General features: G+C 38.1%; 1 protein-coding gene across 6 annotated transcripts in view; it reads left to right on the forward strand.

Moving 5' to 3' along the window:
• The window catches only part of LOC108974855 (synaptosomal-associated protein 25), a gene marked incomplete at its 3' end in the record, with an annotated part of 72,495 nt that extends 52,976 nt beyond the window's left edge, over positions 1-19,519 (forward strand). For all 6 annotated transcript variants that reach the window (XM_018942949.1, XM_018942950.1, XM_018942951.1 and 3 more), the window contains 1 exon segment: positions 19,478-19,519. In XM_018942949.1, the coding sequence (XP_018798494.1) occupies positions 19,478-19,519 (42 nt within the window).
• Positions 19,520-19,887: the final 368 nt, after the last annotated feature.

Consider the following 19,887-nt stretch of genomic DNA (forward strand, 5'->3'; position numbering starts at 1 on the left):
CATTCGGCACGCGTTGTGGTCGATTATAATGTTGCGAGGTAGGCAGTCTTTCTGCCTTTTCTTTTCTCTCCGCCGCGACACAGCACTCCTCATCGTACCAACTGTTCTTTGGAATTTTCCAAAAACCATTGATTTCGTTTTGCAGCTGTATGTAAGAAGTTTGAAATGCCGTCCCACAGTTCTCTTCGTCTAAAACACTGGATACATGTCTTCCATCTATCACAACTTGAATGACCTGGTTGGTGGGTTTTCGATCCGGAGACAGCCAGGTAGCTTGATGTATTTGCTTATGCTGGAATCTTGTTTCTCAAATGACCATATTTCGGGCCCCGGAGAACTCGATCATCCTCAACCCATTTAGGGAGACTGAATTTACCTACTGTTGTGCTGAAAATATCTTCCCATCCTGGCGTTAAATTCGCCAAGCACGATTTTGAGATCTTGGCGGGGCTGCTCTTATAGGTGCGCTCCAAGTTTTCATAGAAAGCATTTGTCATTACATCGTCCTTCTCTTCCGTAGTGGCGTGGACAAAAATCAGGGATATGTTAAAAACCTCGCTTTGATGCGTATTGTGGCTAGAAGCTCATCCACCGTAGTGAATGATAGGGCTCGGCGACGGAGTCTCTCCCCCACAACAAATGCGACACAAACTAGCGCTCCTTTTTATGACCACTTTAGGAAATGCCACTAGGACCTACTCGCCTCAATACTTGACCCAAAGATATCAAACTGCTTGGCAGCGGCACCTTCCCACTAAAGAGAAGGACATTCCAGGTGCATGCYCTCAAATCGTAGTCCTTACTTCGTTTGTTTTTTACGTGTCGGGTCCCAAACCCGGCGCACAACCCTGTTTAGGGATGTTCTTAGGCTACCCAAGGGATACTTGGTCAAGGACCTGAAGTCGTGAGATACTTGAGTCATATGTAAAAGAATCTATTCAGGCTACTCATAAGTGAATGGCGATCAGAGAACTTTTCTCCATAGTTAAGAGTTACAATATATTATTTACTGAAGAATTAAAAAAGTGGATTTACATAGTTCTGGTAAGAACTTTGTTTATTTTGCAAAAATCAACTTTTATTATGTTATTAGCAAAATTTATTGTAAATATTTATTAAAATTAGCATAACGATAACTGATCTGCGTCTGAAAAGAAGTAGACTTGCAAGAACTGTGGACTTTGATCTGATGATGGTAGAAGGTTATTAGATGATATCTATTTTAAAAGTAGGCATAAAATTATTTTCATTTCATTAGAAAAATGTTAGTGTATCTACGTGTGTTTCTGAATGAATGTACAGAATGTGTGATTATTTGTCAATAAATTTTTGATTGCCTATTTATGCTCCCTCATATTGGGAAGATTGGCTTTTCTAGAAGTATATCATCGTTCAATTTTTTATAAGAACACTTAGAGCAGATCCCTTTCATGGCTGTTGAACACAATCAATTTGTGGATCGTATCTGAAAGCCAATCTATTACTTTTTGCTAAAACTTGATTGCGACCTCTGGTCGCTGATGTCCGTTGTCTTTCTTTCTAATCACGAAGGCGCACTCCCTAGTGTGAGCTTGCATATTTCTTATATATTTCTCTTTAAGCGCGTACTTGAGAGGTTCTTTTATGTTCTGTTCAGTAAGCCGCCGCGATCGCTCGATACTCGACTCCCGCGCGCATACTTGAAAATCCTTAAATTTTGTTGTACAAGCCTTGATGCTTGACTCTACGGCACACGATTGCGATACGTTACAATATATTATTTGCCGTAAAATTATAAAAATGGATTTAGTTCTGAAAATATCTTTGTTTATTTTGAAAGAAAAAATAACTTTTATTTTTGGTTGAATTGCTTGTTATACGAATTTCAAAAGCATATGTATATAAATATATACATTCAGTATATACAAWATATTATAGTAAAATTTGTTTAATTTTGCACACGACTGCTGTGTAGTTTATTTTATTTTATATACATATAGTATATACATATGGTTTTTAAAACGAAAAAACACTTTTTTCTTGACATTGAATCCTCTCCAACACCCCAGTTTTCGTCGATTGGAAGTGAAGTTTATTGCATTTTAAGTGTCAGTATCTTTGTGTTATCGGTGCAAAAAAGGGCTTCGAACAAAGAGTGAACATTAACTTTTGTTTTAAAATTGGTAAAAAAAACACGTAACAAAAGGTCCTGTACGATGTCTACTATTGCGGCCGCAATTTTGGTGTAAAAAAATTTTCAAAAATTTTATAAATCAGTAAGAAAGTCGCTATTGCACCATGAAAACTTTTTTGTTTTGTTGAAATTTGATAATTAACTATTATCATGCCACATACTAAAAAATCTTCCTTGAGTTTCTCATAACACCAAAAGAAGGCGAACCGAATTCTCCAATCGATGATGATGGAGCAGACGTTCCATTGCCCATGAAACATGAAAAAGTGCTTCATGATTGGATTTTAACCAGGAATATATTATGACATCAAACAAACATTCGTCACACTCTCCACTTGGATTTCGCGTTCGCTGAGAGTGTTAATAGGTAGTCGTAGATAATTTCCTAATAACAGCCACAAAAATGTCAGCCTCGAAATTCAAAGTAGAATTGCAATCGCCAACAAGTGCTACTTTGGACTGGTTAGGTAATTGAGAAGTAAAGTTCTCTCTCTACTATTAGACGATGATAACATCTGGCGACGTTACGTGTTTTCGAGAGAAAGGTTCTGCGGAAATTTTCTAATAATTTGCGTATTAGTAACGGCCAATATCCTCCACTCCGTTGGAAAGATCAGGTCGAGAAGGACCTGGGTACACTTGGAATCTTCAATTAACGCCAAATAGCGAAGAACGGCAGGAGCGCTGCTGTAAACTATAAACTGCCGGCTATAACCTTACAAGCAGTATCTACGTAATTAAAGAGAAGAATAAGTTATATAGGTGCTAGGTCAAGTTTACGCCTATTATTATCACTTAAGCAGCAAAATACACTGCTAGGAGTAAAACAAACTCTGATTTTTTAATTAAGATAACTGAAAAATTGGATTCGATATTTTTAGGTACTATATATACCGGCGTCAGCCTATCCGGTACCTTAGATGGYATACTTTAAACGGATTATTACTGCAAAATTTTTTCCTTATTGGAATTGAAAAGTAAGTAGTTATGGGAAGTAAGTAGTTAGATTTTCGTTTTCACACTGTGGCAGAGGAATATAAGAGAATGCCACGTACTATATTTAGTCGAAATTGGTCGGTCGGGTTGGGTCGAGTCCCTAAATATGTGATTACATAAAAAAAATAGGCGGTGCCACGCCGATCGTCCAATTCTAACCGGCTGTAAAATTTAATGTCTCTGGCGTATTTAGTTATTGATTTATTACACTTTTGGTAGTATCAAACAGTACCGTTAAATGGGGAGTGAGCGGGGTTATCTTCCCTCTTCATCCATTTTTACATTGCCGGTAGGAGTTTTTATAGTATTTGCGCTAAGCAAATGTGGTTTTTGTAGCTTTAGTTGTTTAGGAGATGTGTATATTAAACTAATTATTGATTGACGGACAGACAGACAGTCGCCAGGTTTTTAACTTTTTTCATCGTCCTGATTATTTATGCATATACGTTAGGTGGTCAAATATCTTCCCTTTTTTGGTCTTTATTCATCGTTCGATAATCTGTTTCCATYTAGACAGCAACTTCACAATATCCAGCTCGTAGAAGTCCCCTCCTTATTTGCGAAGAACTCGGACAACCACTTTTCACAAGCCTCTTCTGAGTTCAAATTTACACTAGCAATGGCATTCGCCATGGACAGGAACAGGTGCTAATCACTTATCGCTATATCCGGGCTAATTGGTGGATGCGATAAAACCTCCTATCTGAGTTCCCGTAGCTTCGACGAGTCATCAACTATGATCTGGCGTTGTCCTGGTGGAACACTACTCCCTTCCTGTTGGCCAGTTATGGCGCAAGCTGCCCAGTTGTTTGCAGTTGATGGTAGAATTAAGCGTCTGGCCAGCTCATAGTGGATGATTCCCTTCCAATCCCAAAAAAACACAGAGCAAAATTTTCCTGGGCGATGTCACGACATGCCACATGCCAATCTAACACGATGTTTTCCATGATTTCATCGGTATTCGACGTCACAGGTCTTCTGCCGGATGGCTTATCCATGCTGTCGTTTTCACCAGCTCTGAATCGTCGAAACCATTCCTCCGCAGTTCGAAGAGATGAAGTACCATCCTCCAAAACACCATCAATCTCATGGAACGTTTCTCTATGTTTACACGTCTATAACTGTTGAAAAGGCAAAAAGGCGAAAGCATAATCTATCTCGATTAGTTTGAGGTGATACCTACATCTGTTAGGTGAACAAAACTATTTTACTCTGTAGTAACATGTTGCAAGAGTTTAAAAGTTACAGATCATAACATATTAAAAATAGCCGAAATGACACTTAGAAATTATACCATCCCTATTGGAAATACCTACGTGACTTTCTGTTCTAGTGGGTCATCATTAAGCTACAAAAAGAGAATCATTGATAGTGAGTCGGTGTAAAAGTTTAAGATTAGGTAAATCTCATATTACCCTAATTGCTTGACAAAATTGTGCGCCTAAAATTTTATAGACATTCGTATTTTAGAAACTTGAAACATCAAAATGGGGCGTTTCATACTTAATTGCTAATTAATTATAAAAATGGGKTTAATACTTCTTCTAGCCGCCATATGGTATATATTTATATTTATACAAATTAAAATTATATATTTTGTGTTTAGTACCAGAAAATAAAGTTTAATAGCCTTACAAAAGGAAAGTCAAGGATTATTAGGACGAATAATTAATTATTTTAGAACCCTTTTCAGAGTTTCAATTTAAAGGCTTTGTCATAGGGTGGCTCCGTCACAGTCGCTTTAGGCGACCGATGGAAACTTTGACCTTGAAGGGTCGTATGTAGGGGGCCAAAAATGGCTGAACGGAGTCATTCCGAATAAAGAGGTAGCGACTTCAGCCCAGCTTGCTATGAACTAACGGTATTGTTGGGGTATGCCAAGAAGTATTGACAGGTAGCAGTTCTTGCAGGATGCGACGTAGTTCTTTCACTGTCTCTATCTCGTTTGCATTGCATTGCAGTTGGTACGGTGTTGTTCTTAATTGTGAAATACCGAAACATTGGAAAAGCTGCTGGAATGACATGCTCTCAAATGACGGCCAGAATCAGACGTGATGTCGATGGGGAGGCAAAACGCGCAATTCAGCCATTAGGAAAGGTCTTAGCAACTACCGGGGTCATAATGTTTGGTATTGGTAAAGGCACTGGCGATCGGGGGAATCTATCAACTATCGTAAAAGGCAATACCTGTTGCCTTTCGACAACAGAAACGGCCAAACGGTGTAGGTGCCCGAATCGTTGACTGGGAACCTCTCGGCGCTGTAGTATACTTTTATTGTGTCAAATGATTTTATTCCGTTGGCACGTAATGCAGTTCTTACAGTCACGTTGATTGCCGGGCCAAACTACTCGCTCGACCATCAGCTTTACAGTAGCGCATATGCCAGGATGCGACAAATTTTGTCTTGCATGCACTAAAGCGAAGCGGAACTTAGATATTACAAATGGACGTAGACGACCGTAGAGACAACGCAAAATACTCTCTTGGAGTTAAAKAAAGGTAAAGCAAATTTCTTTGTCTTAAGATAATGATGGATTATACCACTGATACGAGTTTAATTCTTCATCGTCGACTTGGTTTGATTGCAGCAACGGTCAGCGATTGTATTCGTGAAAAAAATCAGTGGCGACGACATTTTCTTCACTTTTAACATGTCGTATATCGGTAGTAATCTGCGATGTAAAAGGGAACTGCCTGGCTTGTCGCCTTATGTAATGATTGACGAAAAGCAAAAATGGGGAATTAATAATCAGTATATACAGGGTGGCTGATGAATTTTGCTACATAAAGAAACTCAAATAATTTTTTTTTCAGTGTATGGAAATCATTTTTCTTTTATCAATGTTAAAGCTCATTCAATTTTATTAAATATAGCTTAATTAGTTTTAAAAATAATGGAATTTAAATGCCCCCTTTGCTCGTTGATGCATGTGCGGCATCTTACCAAAAGGTTGTTCATTACTGCGTGGAGAGTTGAGACAGGAATAGCCGCAATTGTTTCTCGAATGGATTGCCTTAGTTCATTCAAATTAGTTGGTTTTGCTTTGTAGACTTCCTGTTTGCAATAACCCCACAAGAAAAAGTCCGGTGCAGTAAGGTCAGGCGACCTGGGTTTCTCGTTTTCTTGGAAGAAGTAGGGCCCGACAATGCAGCGTGATGTAACTGTACACCACACTGTGACACGAAGTGGAAGCAATTCCGTCTCATGGAGTATCGGTGGGTTGGAAGCACTCCATATTCGACAATTTTATTTGTTTATTTTGCCGTTTAAATCGAAATGGGCCTCGTCAGACATGAAAAGACAGTCCAACATATTTCCATCCTCTTATACCATTTGAAGCATTTTCTGGCAAAATTCCAAGCGAATCGGCAAGTCTACAGCGTTCAGTTTGTTGGCCATTTGAATTTTATATGGGAATAAGTCCAAATCTTTGTGCATAATTGACTGTAATGACAGTATGCTGTATGGCAGCAGCTATAGCAGCGATTGTTTCCTCCGTTCGAAGCGAAGGGTTTCGATGGTAAGGTCTTCTGTTGACTGTCCCATGCTCGCCAGAATTGTTTACAAGTCTCATTATGGTCCATCTGCTCGGAGGATTGCCGCCAAACGTGCGCCTATACTCTCTTTGAACCGAAACTACGGACTCCAGTGCGTGAWRGYGGYGGACAATCCAAATTCTTGTTTCAGTGTCCCAGTTATCCTTTTTTTTTTAAATGTAAAAGTCAATCTGAAAAATAAAAAAAATTAACCAGATTCATTAAATAGAAAAAAGTTATTTAATTTTTTTTTGGTAGTGGCTTTTATCAGCCACCCTGTATTTTCTTATGATTTCATYTACGTTGGAATTTTCATTACATATTGTTGTTTGCGGAACTATACACTAAGCAGAAAAAGTCTGCGTACATGCTTCTATCTAGTTTTCTTTTGTTAAAAAATAACTTGTATATATTATATTTCAAAGGATAAACAAATTTATTGCATTATTGCTTGTCTATTGCATAATCTCATTGCGTTTGTACCAATAAAAAACCTGGCAGCGCAGAAAAAGTCTGCGTACATTTAGTAAAACGGGAATTACCCGCGTAATAACAGAGTGTAAAAGTAGCGTTAATCTATAGTTTTAAATCGTTTTTTGTAAGAGAAGCAATATTTAAAGATTTTTGTGTATTTCACTTCGAATTTAAATTTAGTTTACACAATGTCTTCTAAAGGCAAGGAAATAAGCTCTTCCGAAAGAGAAATAATTGTTAAACTTCATGAAGAAGGAAAATCTTACCGTGAAATCGGTCGAATTGTCGAACACATTCTTCCATACAAAAGGTGATACAAAATTATACAGATACCGGCGTTTTTGTATCTAGGCACCGTTCCGGGCGCCCAAAAATATTAACCGATCGTGAAATATGTAACGTTTTGCAGAGTGTAAAGCAAAACCCAAAACTTACAGCGTCGGAAATTGCTGAAAATATTAAAAAAAATTTCAAAAAGGTCCTTTGCACTGACACAGTTCGTAAAATTTTAAGAAACCGTTCATATCGCTAGTTAATAGGCAAAAGCGTATTGCTTTCGCAAAAGAGCGCCTGAGCAAGCCCCGGGAGTTTTGGCAGAGTGTTATTGTTTCCGACGTGAGCAAATTGTGCGTCTTTGGAATCAAAGGGTGTAAAATTGTATGGCGAAAAATGGGAGAGTTTTAAAACGTATGGGATACCCAACTTCCTATTATATTTTAAGAGCAACTCCGAAACAGAATATCTTTAGCCTACTTATGTACCTTGTACGCAGACTTTTTCCAAAGGATTCTCTAGTCGTCTGTACGTTTTTTTTTGTTTAAATGTTATTGTTGAAAAATTATTCACTTTAACTTTCATAAAATTATACTTTTAATATCATTTAATGAAAAAATAAATAAATTTAATTTTATAAAATGTACTTAAAAGCCTTTTTTTCAATGAGTTACTTTGGTTGGTACCATGTACGCAGACTTTTTCTGCCTAGTGTATATGTAACTCCTCCACAACTAGACGAAGGATTCTCCTGAATTCTATCTTTATTTCTTTTACAATGATTGCACATTAATATTATTGTAAAGAATATTACTATTAATATTGCCAATGTTGGTACACTGTATGTTACAAGTTTATTCTCGTATTTTATTTCTTCTCTTATATTATGAATCGCGTTAATGTTAATTATCCTAAAGTTAGAGTGGCATTAAAATTAATTATTTGAAAATTTTTGGTTTGCTAATTTTGTTGAACAGTTGTTGTATTTTATTATATAATCTCCATTTAATTGTAATATTTTCGAGCCATAAACATTTGTAATTAATTCACATGTCTTATCTATTGTACAGTGTTTTGATATGGTACAATCATTTATATATTTATTCTTCTTGTACTCATAAATCCTATCATTTTATTTGAATACATTTGAAATTTCAGTATTTATATATATGGGCATTATAGTTATTACTTTTATATTAAAAATATTTTAGGTACTTTGATTACAAATATTAATTTTCTTTCCTTTGCAAATATTTCCGTTCTTAAGGATTTAATGTTTACAATGTTTATACTATTATAATAATCTATTAAATTTTTTGTAAGGATATTGGCATCACTTATGCTATTTTGTGCTGTAATTATATATGTTTGAATATGCTCAATATGCTTTTTAATTGAATCTAATATAAGTAACTTTTCCAAATAGGTATTTTGTAACAAAACATCTTTTAGAGTTTTATGCATCCTCCTATCTGATAAAGAACATTCTTCTGAATCTGGTTTATTGTTTCTTTAATAAGCTGTATTGTTGAGTTAAAGTGACTGGTAATTTTTCTTTGCTGATTTAATTCTGTTAGAGAATTATATGAGTCAGAATCGACTTTGTTAAGGTGGTTGGTGATATCTTCTTGGTCAGTATTATCCATTGTATCAAAAATATATTTACATGCATTATTGCCTACTATTTTTATAGTCTCCTTTGTTGTCTACTTGTAATTGTTATTGCTTTTAGTTTACTTATGAGTGTATCTACTTGACTATATTTTTTTGACTTTCACTAAAGATATCTACGTTATAGTAAATTTTTTGTTTCTTGAATATCTACTTTATGTAAAATTAAATCGAATTCTATCGGYATGCTTTGATTATTATTATACATTTCTATGTATCCGTTAGTTTGTGTTATTTTTCTTGTGATTAAAATACCTCTGATGAGATTAATAATAATACACACCTACTCTTCCTTAAGATATTTCAGTTCTAATAATGTCTCTTATTCCATTTTCTTCAATATCTCTTTAATCAATATAAATTCGTTGTGATTGAATATAGATTCGAAGGCGGTTTGTTTTTCCTTTATTATTATTATTTGTATTTTAAACCTGTTAACAATTGTATCTAATATTAGAATTTTAAATCCTGAATTTTGTTCTTGTGAATGGACATTTTCTGCTTCTACTGACATGCTGCTACATTCATTCCCTTGAAAAATTTCTATGTGGGAAATAATTGCGTCATTTCTTTTTTTGGCAAAAAGTCTGCTACATAATTGTTTTTCCCTTTAATGAATTCTATAGAAAAATTATATTCGCCCAAACTCACTAACAATCTTTGAAGTCGTGGACTTATGTCCTTACCAGAGTATTTTGTCATTAGCCATTTCAATGGTTGGTGGTCGCATTCCAAATCAAATTGAATACCAAAGACATAAGGCATAAAATATTTCACGGCCCATACTATCGCTAAGCGTTCTTTTTCGATAGTAKCATAATTTAAGTATGATTATTTAGTGTTCCTGATGCATATGCAAGATGGTCACCCTTGTATCCTAAATTACTAGCATCAGTTGTAATCCTAAATTGTTTACTAAAATTAGGATATCGTAATATAGGTGAATTTGTAACAATATCCTTTAATTTTATAAACGCTGCAATAAATTGTGGGTTGTATATATTTATTGTTTGTCTTTTTTTTAGATATTGTGTCATAGGATGTGCAATTTTTGTATAAGCCTAAATAAATTTCCTATAAAATCCTGTCATTCCTAAAAATGATTTTGTTGTTTTTGTGGTATTAGGTATCTTTAGGTTTTGTATGATTTTGACTTTGGCTGGATTTGGCCTAATTCCTCTAATGTTAAAATGTGGCCCAAAAATTGAGTTTCTTTCTTTCTTCTTGTTTCTATGTCCCAGTTCTTGTTTCAGTGTCCCAGTTATCCATTTTTTTAAATGTAAAAGTCAATTTGCAAAAAAAAAAAAATTACCAGATTCATTAAACTTTTTTTTTGGGTAGCGGCTTTCATCAGCCACCCCGTACATGACAAGCACGTCCTTCGATCAGGTAACAAAAGTGGCGAACAGCAAGATATGGAGCAGTCAGCACCCGATCATTAGTGTTGTAGCGAGCTTCAGCATGTGAAAATTTGCGTTAAAAAAAAAATCAGCGRCTGAAAAAAAAACACGATTTGAATCCGAACAGAACCTGCTGCAAAGTCGAACCTGCCTACTAAAAGTGATAGTTCTGCGTTGGTCATCGTAGTCTAAACGTCGAAATACCTCGTTCTTTAGTCGCGGGAAAGTCCCACAGTTCCTTTATATCGAGTAGGATGTCTATAGGTTTAGTAATGAGTCTCCTGCAAAGGCATTATTCTACTTCCCTTCTTCCCACAGAAATATCGGAGAGTGATTTGAGTGCTTTTATTTAAATATCGCTCATTCAATACATGCATTATTAAATAAAATTAATTTTGTTAAAAAATGTTTGTAGTTTCCTTTAATAACTCTTAACAGAACTTATGGCAGGACTAAGTACACGAGCTAGTATGTACTATTGTTACAACAAAAAGTTTTTCTGGCGATTTTTGCAATAGAAGAAACTAAAAAAAGCGTGTTTACTTGACGAGTTTTTCTTGAAATGTTGTGTTCCAAATGGAATTACGGCTAGGGATTTATGACGCTATTTTATAATGAAAACAAGTATTTGAGTAACACAAAGCTTTAAGGGGTCAGTAGGGTAATCTGGCCTGTTTTTTTGAAATTTTTTTCATAGAAATTTTATTTCTACTATAGAATTTTTTTCACATATCTGAGGTATTTTTTGACGACACCTGTCGGGGAAATGGCTAGGTGAATGAGATGCGTTTTTTCATTGGCGGACACAATTTCTTATGTTTGAATCATCAGAAACACAAAAATTCAATTTATTCTTAAAAAGTAAGTCAGTGGTTATCGTCCCTACTAGAATTATGAAAAAATGTTGATAAATAAAAAAGTAATTCACGTTTTTTTTTTACTTTTCCCCATGTTTTTTTAAATAAATTTTGTCATAACATTGTCAATAAATTTTAAATAATTATGAATCTAGTAGGGACGTTTTGGGACTAAATTCGGTATTAAATGTTATTTAAGTTAATTACAAAAATTTCTCGCATTTTTATTAACATCTTATAAACATCTTAATTGATTCCACCCTCATCGCGCATTACATTTAAAGTAAATTATAATGTCGCGCGCGAATAACTTAGAATCGTCTGCAGCACCTGCCAATTTAGTTTTTGGTCCTAATTGTGCTGCATCCGCCAATCTCACAACCTCAACAAGCTCTACAATTGTGAGCAACCTTCAGGATAATAGTGGTAGTGATCAGGCTGCTAATCAGCGCATTCATGTGACACACGCTGAGAGTTCGAAAGCAGGCGTACAAAATGCAGCCCTCCAAATGGGAGTCGGGTGTATACGGTATCACCCCACGCAGCACATCTATAAGAGAGTGAACTCATATAGTAAGTCCTGGTCACTTCTTAAATTCTTTTGGTTCACTCGGCCTTCGTCGTCGCGTTGAATTGCTACAAGAGCAAAGCGAAATCTTACCACAGAGGGAGGCTTTGTTCAGAGAAAAGCCCAGCTTTTTAGATCGCATAGGTGCATTAGGTTTTGATGACGACTTTGGTGAAATGCAATGTTMAATGCCTAGGGTCTTAACCAGTTGTGGGATGAGGCGCTTCTTTCACCCCATATGCTGCAGCTGCCACCACAATTTGTGGCGCCATTTAATGTAACCGCTCCTGATAATACAATAATATCTAACAGTATTACAACCAGAATGTTAACGGGTCAACAAGGTGAAAGCGATATTCACTTGAACATCAGTTGCGACGGAGTTCAACACTCAATCCAGAGACTGTTTAGCCGCAACCAGCTCATACAACTTTTCCGACAGGTGGGCGCGTTAACAGCTTGTCCTTTGGTTCTTCAACTTGTCGTCKATTGACTGGGGATCAAGTTGCTTCCCGTAACAGCCTTGCTAAAGAACTACTCAAATATAATGGTAAACCCAGCGAATAGCCGTTGTTTTATGCCGCTTACAATCAAACTACAGAAGTTTGCGGATTCTCTGACGAAGATAAATTTCTAAGACTGCGACAGGCATTAGAAGGTGCAGCGCTAAAGGCTGTTAACAATCTGCTATTGCACTCTTCATGCGTCAATCAAGTTACGGCCACTCTTCAAATGAGATTTGGTAGACCAGAATTGATCATCAATGTTTTGTAATGCCATATTTGTGAACTACCGCCACCATCGGAGAGCCACTTAGAATCTATAGTCGATTTCGCTGTAGAAGTGCATAATATCTGTACAACGATGTCAGTATCAGGTCCGACTGGTTATTTGAACAATTCCGAATTTGAACAGCGATTGGGGAATGCATGCAATCTACAAAACTTCAGTGATTGGCTTTTTCAGTTGGCTCAAGGTGCCAACTGCGTTCTTGTTCCAAAGGATCCAATACGAAAGCGCAAACGAGAGGCAATCATCAATCTTATACACCACGTTTATCACATCTGTGATTGCTCTGCTCAAGCTGAACTGCTTGAAATCACCAAAGCGTACATTTGCCTCGACAACTTAGGAGTGACAATCAAGCCTGTTGCCTTAATGTCTAAGAAGGATGAGGTTACTTTAGAGCAACTACAAAAAATAACCGTTCGCACTGGAAGTCGTTTCGAGATCATCTTATTGTGGAAGCACCCGGACATTGAAATCCTCGATAGCTTATCAATGGCCTTATTTCGGGCGAATTGTCTACGGAAAAGGATGTAACGAGACCACGATCTGGCTGTAACTCTTCATACAAAGATACGCGATTATATTCAAAAGAGGTATATCAGACGTTAAGGACCCCTCGACTTCGCCGTCAAAAAATATTGGTATTTGCCGATTTTCGCAGTTACCAATCCCAATAAACCAGGAAAGGTTAGACTAGTTTGGGACGCACCTGCTAAGGTAAATGTAGTACCCCTATGCAGCATGCTGCTGAAAGGTCCAGAGCATAACTCCTCTACACTCGGTGCTCCTTAAGTTTCGACAAAAGAGAATTGATGTGACAGCCGATATAGCTGAAATGTTTCACCAAGTACGTGTATGACAAGAAGACCAAAACTTTCTATGTTTTCTTTGGTATGAGCTAAACGCTAATGAGCCGACTACATTTGCTATGACAGTGATGACGTTTGGGGCCACATGTTCACCAAGCTTCCCTCAATATGTACAAAATAAAAAATGGAAAAGATTTTCAAGAGAAATTTCCCCTTGCTTCAAAGTGCATTACCGAAAATCACTACGTAGACGAGATGTTGGTAAGTATTGACACCGAATAAAAAGCTATTAAATTAGCTCAATACATTCGTCATGTCCATGCGGTTGGAGGCTTTCAGTTAAGAAAYTTTTTGTCCAATTCGAGTCCGGTATTATTTGCCCTAAATGAGTATCCGCTCGATGACCTATCTCTCGATCTTGACCGTGAACGGACTACTGAAAAGGGTTTAAGGCATGTGGTGGATTACGTCCATTTTGCATATTGCGTGCCCGCTAAGTATAGAGATTTTGATATATTTCTTCATCAAAGGCGCCTACTAAGCGCGAGGTTTTGAGTTTGGTCATGACTATTTACGATCCTCTTGGACTCATCAGTTTTTACGTAATATATCCTACAAAAGATATGGAAAGCTGGATGTGACTAGATGTTCCAATCCCTGAAGAACAATTTGCCAAGTGGTTAAGATGGCTCAAACTAATTCTGAACGTGGAGAGTCTAAGAATTCCAAGATGCTATAAGGAATTGTGTTTGGCGGAGTTTCACAAATCGAATTACACACCTTCGTTGATGCAAGAGAAACCAGCTAAGCAGCAGCTTGTTACCTTCGATACTCATATGGTGATACGGTTAGCTCTATAATGATCGCAAGCAAAAAAAGGGTACCTCGTTTAGAACTGAAAGCAGCACTTCTAGGGGCTCGCCTCGCCAAACATGTTATCGAATCGCACTCTATCCACATTGATAAATGCGTTTACTGTTTCCATTTCCGAACGGTTTTAGCGTGGCTACTATCATCGGCGCTGGCGAAATTTTAGAGCTGACCGATGTCAATTAATAGCATTGGGTTCCATCTAAGGAAAACGTTTCCGACGAAGCAACCAAATGGAACGGTGATCTAGACTTTTCTAACGACAATGGATGGTTTAGGGCCATCATTCTTGTACCTCTCACCTGACAAGTGGCTTATGTCTGCCGAATTGCAGTGCATTGCAAACTGAAGAGCTCCGTCAATGGTTTACTTGAATTTCATCACCCAACCTCCAAGCAGTTTCAGGTAGTACCAGAACCACTGAGATTCTCAACTTGGAACCGTCTACTTTGTGCAACAGCTATGACAATGTACTGCGTTCGGGTCTGGCTAAGCATTATTCGAGATAATCAACATGTTGGTAAGGCACTAACTACTGAGGATTTTCGTAAAGGGGAATGTTATCTTTGGAGCAAGGCTCAACACGACAAGTTCGGAGACTCTATCGCATCTCTAGAAGCCGGAAAGTCAGTTGACAAATCCAGCCATATTCTGAAGCTATCACCTTACTTGGATCAGCTCGGCGTTTTAAGAATAAATGGTAGATAACAAAGCGACCAGATAAAGTATTATTGCCCTCAAATCGTCATGTTACGTACCTTATCATTAACCACTTCCATGTAAAGTATCATCATGGAAATTTGGAAACAGTGGTGAATGAGATAAGGCAATTCAATTGGATCATAAAACTACAAACAGTGGCTAAAAACAGTTGTAAAAACAGAACATCTCAACCTCGGCCACTTATGGCGGCTTCTCTTCCCGCATTCTAGATCTCAGCATTTAGTCGACCGTTCTCCTACGTAGGCGTTGATTACTTTGGCCCCTACTGGTTGTGGTCAAAAGCATACCGAGAAGAGATACGGAGTATTGTTTACCTGCTTAACAACCAGATAAGTGCATCTCGAAATCGCATACTCGCTCTCGACAGACTGCTGTATTCCAGCTGTACGTAACTTTATGGCTCGTCGAAGTAGTCCGGTAGAAATATGGAGTGATAAAAGGTGCTGAGAAGGAGTTGAAGTTAGTATTTCAACTGATAGATAAAAATCATATAACAAGAACTTTTGGAGGATAGAGTCATGCTTAAAAGTTCACGCAAGTGAGGAAAGTTCTCTGATCGCCATTCACTTGGGAGTGGCTAGAAACGATTGTACTACGTATTACTCAAGCAGCTCACGACTTCCGGTCCTTGATCAAGTATCCTCTGGGTAGCCTAAAAACATCCGTTTGAAGGCGAGCTAAAGTGAGAAGGCGAAACATGCCCTGTATAGGGTTGTGCGCTGGGTTTGGGACCCGCCACGTAAAAAAACACCCCCAGAAAAAGCAACAACAGCCTCGGATGAGAGACCACACGTTCCATTGCCCGACCAGGAAGAAGTTCGAAGAAGAACAAAGCGGTGGGGGCCGATGGCTTGTCGGCCGAGCAATTCAAACACGGCGGCGAAGAACTGATAAGGAGCATGCATCAGCTTCTTAGTAAAATATGGTCGGACGAAAGCATGCCCAACGATTGGAATTTAAGTGTGCTATGTCCAATCCTCAAAAACGGAGACCTCACAATCTGCGCCAACTACCGTGGTATAAGCCTCCTCAACATAGCGTGTCGAGCGTATTGTGTGAAAGATTAAAGCTGCCTTTATGCGGCGATGTCTGAATTTGGTATCCCCGCAAAACTAATACGTCTGTGGAAATTGACGTTGAGCAACACCAAAAGCTCCGTCCGAATGGAAGTATCTCTCCGAGCCGTTCGATACAAAACGAGGTTTCAGACAAATCTTCTTCAACCTGCTTCTGGAGAACTAAATAGAGAAGGTACCATCTTCTATAAGAGTGTACAGCTGCTGGCGTATGCCAGTGATATTRATATCATCGCCATCAACACCCGCGCCTTTAGTTCTGCTTTCTCCAGACTGGACAAGAAAGCAACACAAATGGAGGAAATATCTCCTGTCATCAAACAAACAGGCGTCGCACTCGCGACTGGGCACTCACGTCACTGCTGACAGTCATAGCTTTTGTAGATAATTTCGTCTATCTTGGAACCAGCGTAAACACCACCAACAATGTCAGCATGCAAATCCAACGCAGGATAACTCTTGCCAACAGGTGCTACTTCTGACTAAGTAGGCAATTGAGAAGCAAAGTCCTTTCTCGGCAAACAAAAACCAAACCCTATAGGTCATTCATAATACCCGTCCTGCTATATGGTGCAGAGGCTTGGACGATGACAACAACGGATGAGTTGACGTTGCCAGTTTTCGAGAGAAAAGTTCTGCGAAAGATTTATGGTCCTTTGCACGTTGGCCACGGCGAATATCGCATTCGATGGAGCGATGAGCTGTGCGAGATATACGACGACATTGACATAGTTCAGCGAATTAAAAGACAGCGGTTACGCTGGCTAGGTCATGTTGTCCGGATGATCGAAAACACTCCAGTTCTGACAGTATTCGACACAGTACCCGCCGGGGGAAGCAGAGGAAGAGGAAGATCTCCACTCCGTTGGAAGGACCAAGTGGGGAAGGCTTCACTTGGAATATCTAATTGGCGCCACGTAGCGAAAAGAAGAAACGACTGGCGCGCTGTTGTTAACTCGGCTATAATCGCTTAAGCGGTGACTGCTGGCCTAAAGGCAAAGTGATCCAAGTACGAAAGAGTGATGACGGAAAGATCAAAAGCGCCACTCTGAAGACTGGCTGTGGCATCTTTGAGAGACCTGCCGCTAAAATAGCCGTTCTTGATGTCATTAATTCGGTACACCTTGATCAGCAGGATATACCTGGGGGGAGTGTTACGAACTATCTGGGAGTATGACTCACGTAATCCTCGTAAGTCCTACTTGCTTACGTATGAACTGACGTGGCTCGTTTTGTTTGGTCCAATTGGGAAACCGGGAGTAATTAGTCTATTTAATAAAGTAGGCAATGCGAAAAACGATCATACCGCCGATAACGTTCTGAGGGTGCAGTTGAGACTAAATTTTTTAGTTAACCTTTTGATTTAACATTTTATTTAATATTGAATAACTTTGAGGTTCGGTATTAAATGTTATTTCAGTAAATTGCCAAAAATTTCTCGCATTTTTATTAACAACAGGAGATAATTCGTATTGACCTCACTCATTACAACAGTCGTTTGCTTCGCTCCTTTATCCAACCTGGAGAAAGCAGAAAAAACGGCGGGGTTCTTATGGCTAACGATGTTGATGTTATCGCAGTAGAACAGTAGCTACATATTCTTACAAAAGATTGTACCTTTAAGATTGAGTTCTGCAACTCGAATTATTTTCCCCAGGAGATGGTTGAAGAAGTTGCACGATAGGAAGTTGTCTTATCTGAAACCTCGTTTGGTATAACCTACTCTGAAATATCCTTCCAATCCTAACACACCTTTTGGTATTACTCAATATTAGTTTATACAGCCGTGTTAGTTTCATTCACACAAATTTCTCAAAAGTTGCTTAGAAATCGACAAAGAGGTGGTGTTGATCTTCTCTTAACGGGTCTTTTTCAAGATATGGGCAGGTTGTTGATTTTTGAGGCCTAAAGACATACCGATAAAGCAGGTCAGATCCGGAGTAGAACTTTGGGGGGAACTTTATACTTTCGTATTTGCAAAGTAGCGTAGCGTCATTTATGATAAAAAAGATTAATAACTTTTAAGGGGGGAAACTGTCCGCAGGACAAAGTACAAAGAGGGCATGCTAGTCTAAAACACTGGAGACGTGTCTTTCGTGTCTTTCGATCCGGAGATAAACAGGTAATTTGATGAAGTTTGCTATTCATGCCTGTACAGATAACCATATTTTAGGCCACAGCGAAAACGATCAGCCTCAACCCACTTAGGGCTTTTCATCATGCGGGTTGGATTTACCGAACGTTGCACCAAAGATACCTTCTTTGCCATCCCTGGCGTTAAAGTTGACAAGCACGATAGATGTGTTACAAGCTTTCATAGAAAACTTTTTGAAGAACTTCGGTATCACCGAGGTTAATGCCAGGACTCGGCGACTGAGTCTCCTAAAATCACGAATATTATACCGAAATTCTGCTCTTTTTACTGTAGTAAATGCCACAAGGACAAAGTCGTCACAATCCTCGTCCCGTCCATCTTACTTCTTGAACGGCGCTGATATTAGCCTTTACTCTCACGAGGACATCAACCAGTTGGGTATCGGTACCTTCCCACATAAAAAATCGGGATTTAAAACCTGGGAAGGAATGTTTCGCCCCTCATTTTAGCTCGACTTCAAATGAATGTTTTTTGACTACCCAGATAATATTTGATATAAGGCCCTAAGAGGTGAACTGGTTGAGTCAGAGTCCTTTCTTCATATTAGTAGATAGTTGGTTGAATCGGGTCAATACTTCCCTAAGCCCTTAATATACTTAATATAAAGATTATCCAACTTCCGGGTATCTTTTTACGCAGACATCAGCCAATATGTGAGTTTTGTTATCGACATTAAGAGAGCCCATAAAGCCAACATGCCTCAGGAACCTGATGGTGCTTTAAGCCTTGCAAGTAGCAAGGGAATGAAATGTGCGGTTATACCCGAACTTACCTCTTCATTAATTGTTCTTCATTTCTTTGAAAACGCTGAAAACAGGGAAAAATGTATTGACTCTTATGGCATTCCGAACACCATTATGTGATAAATTTATTTACTTATTTTGATTTTATGTACGAACATCAATACTAAATTCTAATTTTGTGAAGAGAAAATGCTATCCCTAGCATGTAGCCGCTGCTGCTACGAAATAGCTGGTAGATGAAATAGAAAAGCTGCTTTGGATCGTCTTCAGGTGTTCGAATTTTAGGGAATTTCTTATCAAAACTACGTATATTTTAAGAAAAATAAATGTAAAAAAAATTAATTCTCTCGTTTTCGTTTCAGTCACTTGAAAGCACGCGTCGAATGCTTGCGCTCTGTGAAGAGGTAAGTAAAAGCCTACAATTTTCGTTTCCTAAGAAAGTTACCTTGTATCTATTATGTAGAGTTAAAAATATACTTATGTGGCTATTCAGCTATTAGTAAAGAAATTACAGGGTTGCTTCCGTGACTGTTCTCCTTTGAACATGATAAATGAGTGTTCAAGATTCAAGATTTTATTAAAGCGTGTTTTACACAGGACCGACTCTGCCATCAATTGATCGTTCGTACAAGGTGGCGCCATCTATATGCCGACTGATGCGTTAGAATCTGTTATCTTTATCCATTGACATTTTATCGATTGGAAGTGAAGTTATTGCGTTTTAAGTGTCACTGTTTGTGTTATCGGTGCGAAAATGAGCTTCGACAAAAGA

The sequence above is a fragment of the Bactrocera latifrons genome, unplaced genomic scaffold (genome assembly GCF_001853355.1).
Source record: "Bactrocera latifrons isolate USDA-ARS-PBARC rearing strain unplaced genomic scaffold, ASM185335v1 scaffold_592, whole genome shotgun sequence".
Taxonomy (NCBI): domain Eukaryota; kingdom Metazoa; phylum Arthropoda; class Insecta; order Diptera; family Tephritidae; genus Bactrocera; species Bactrocera latifrons.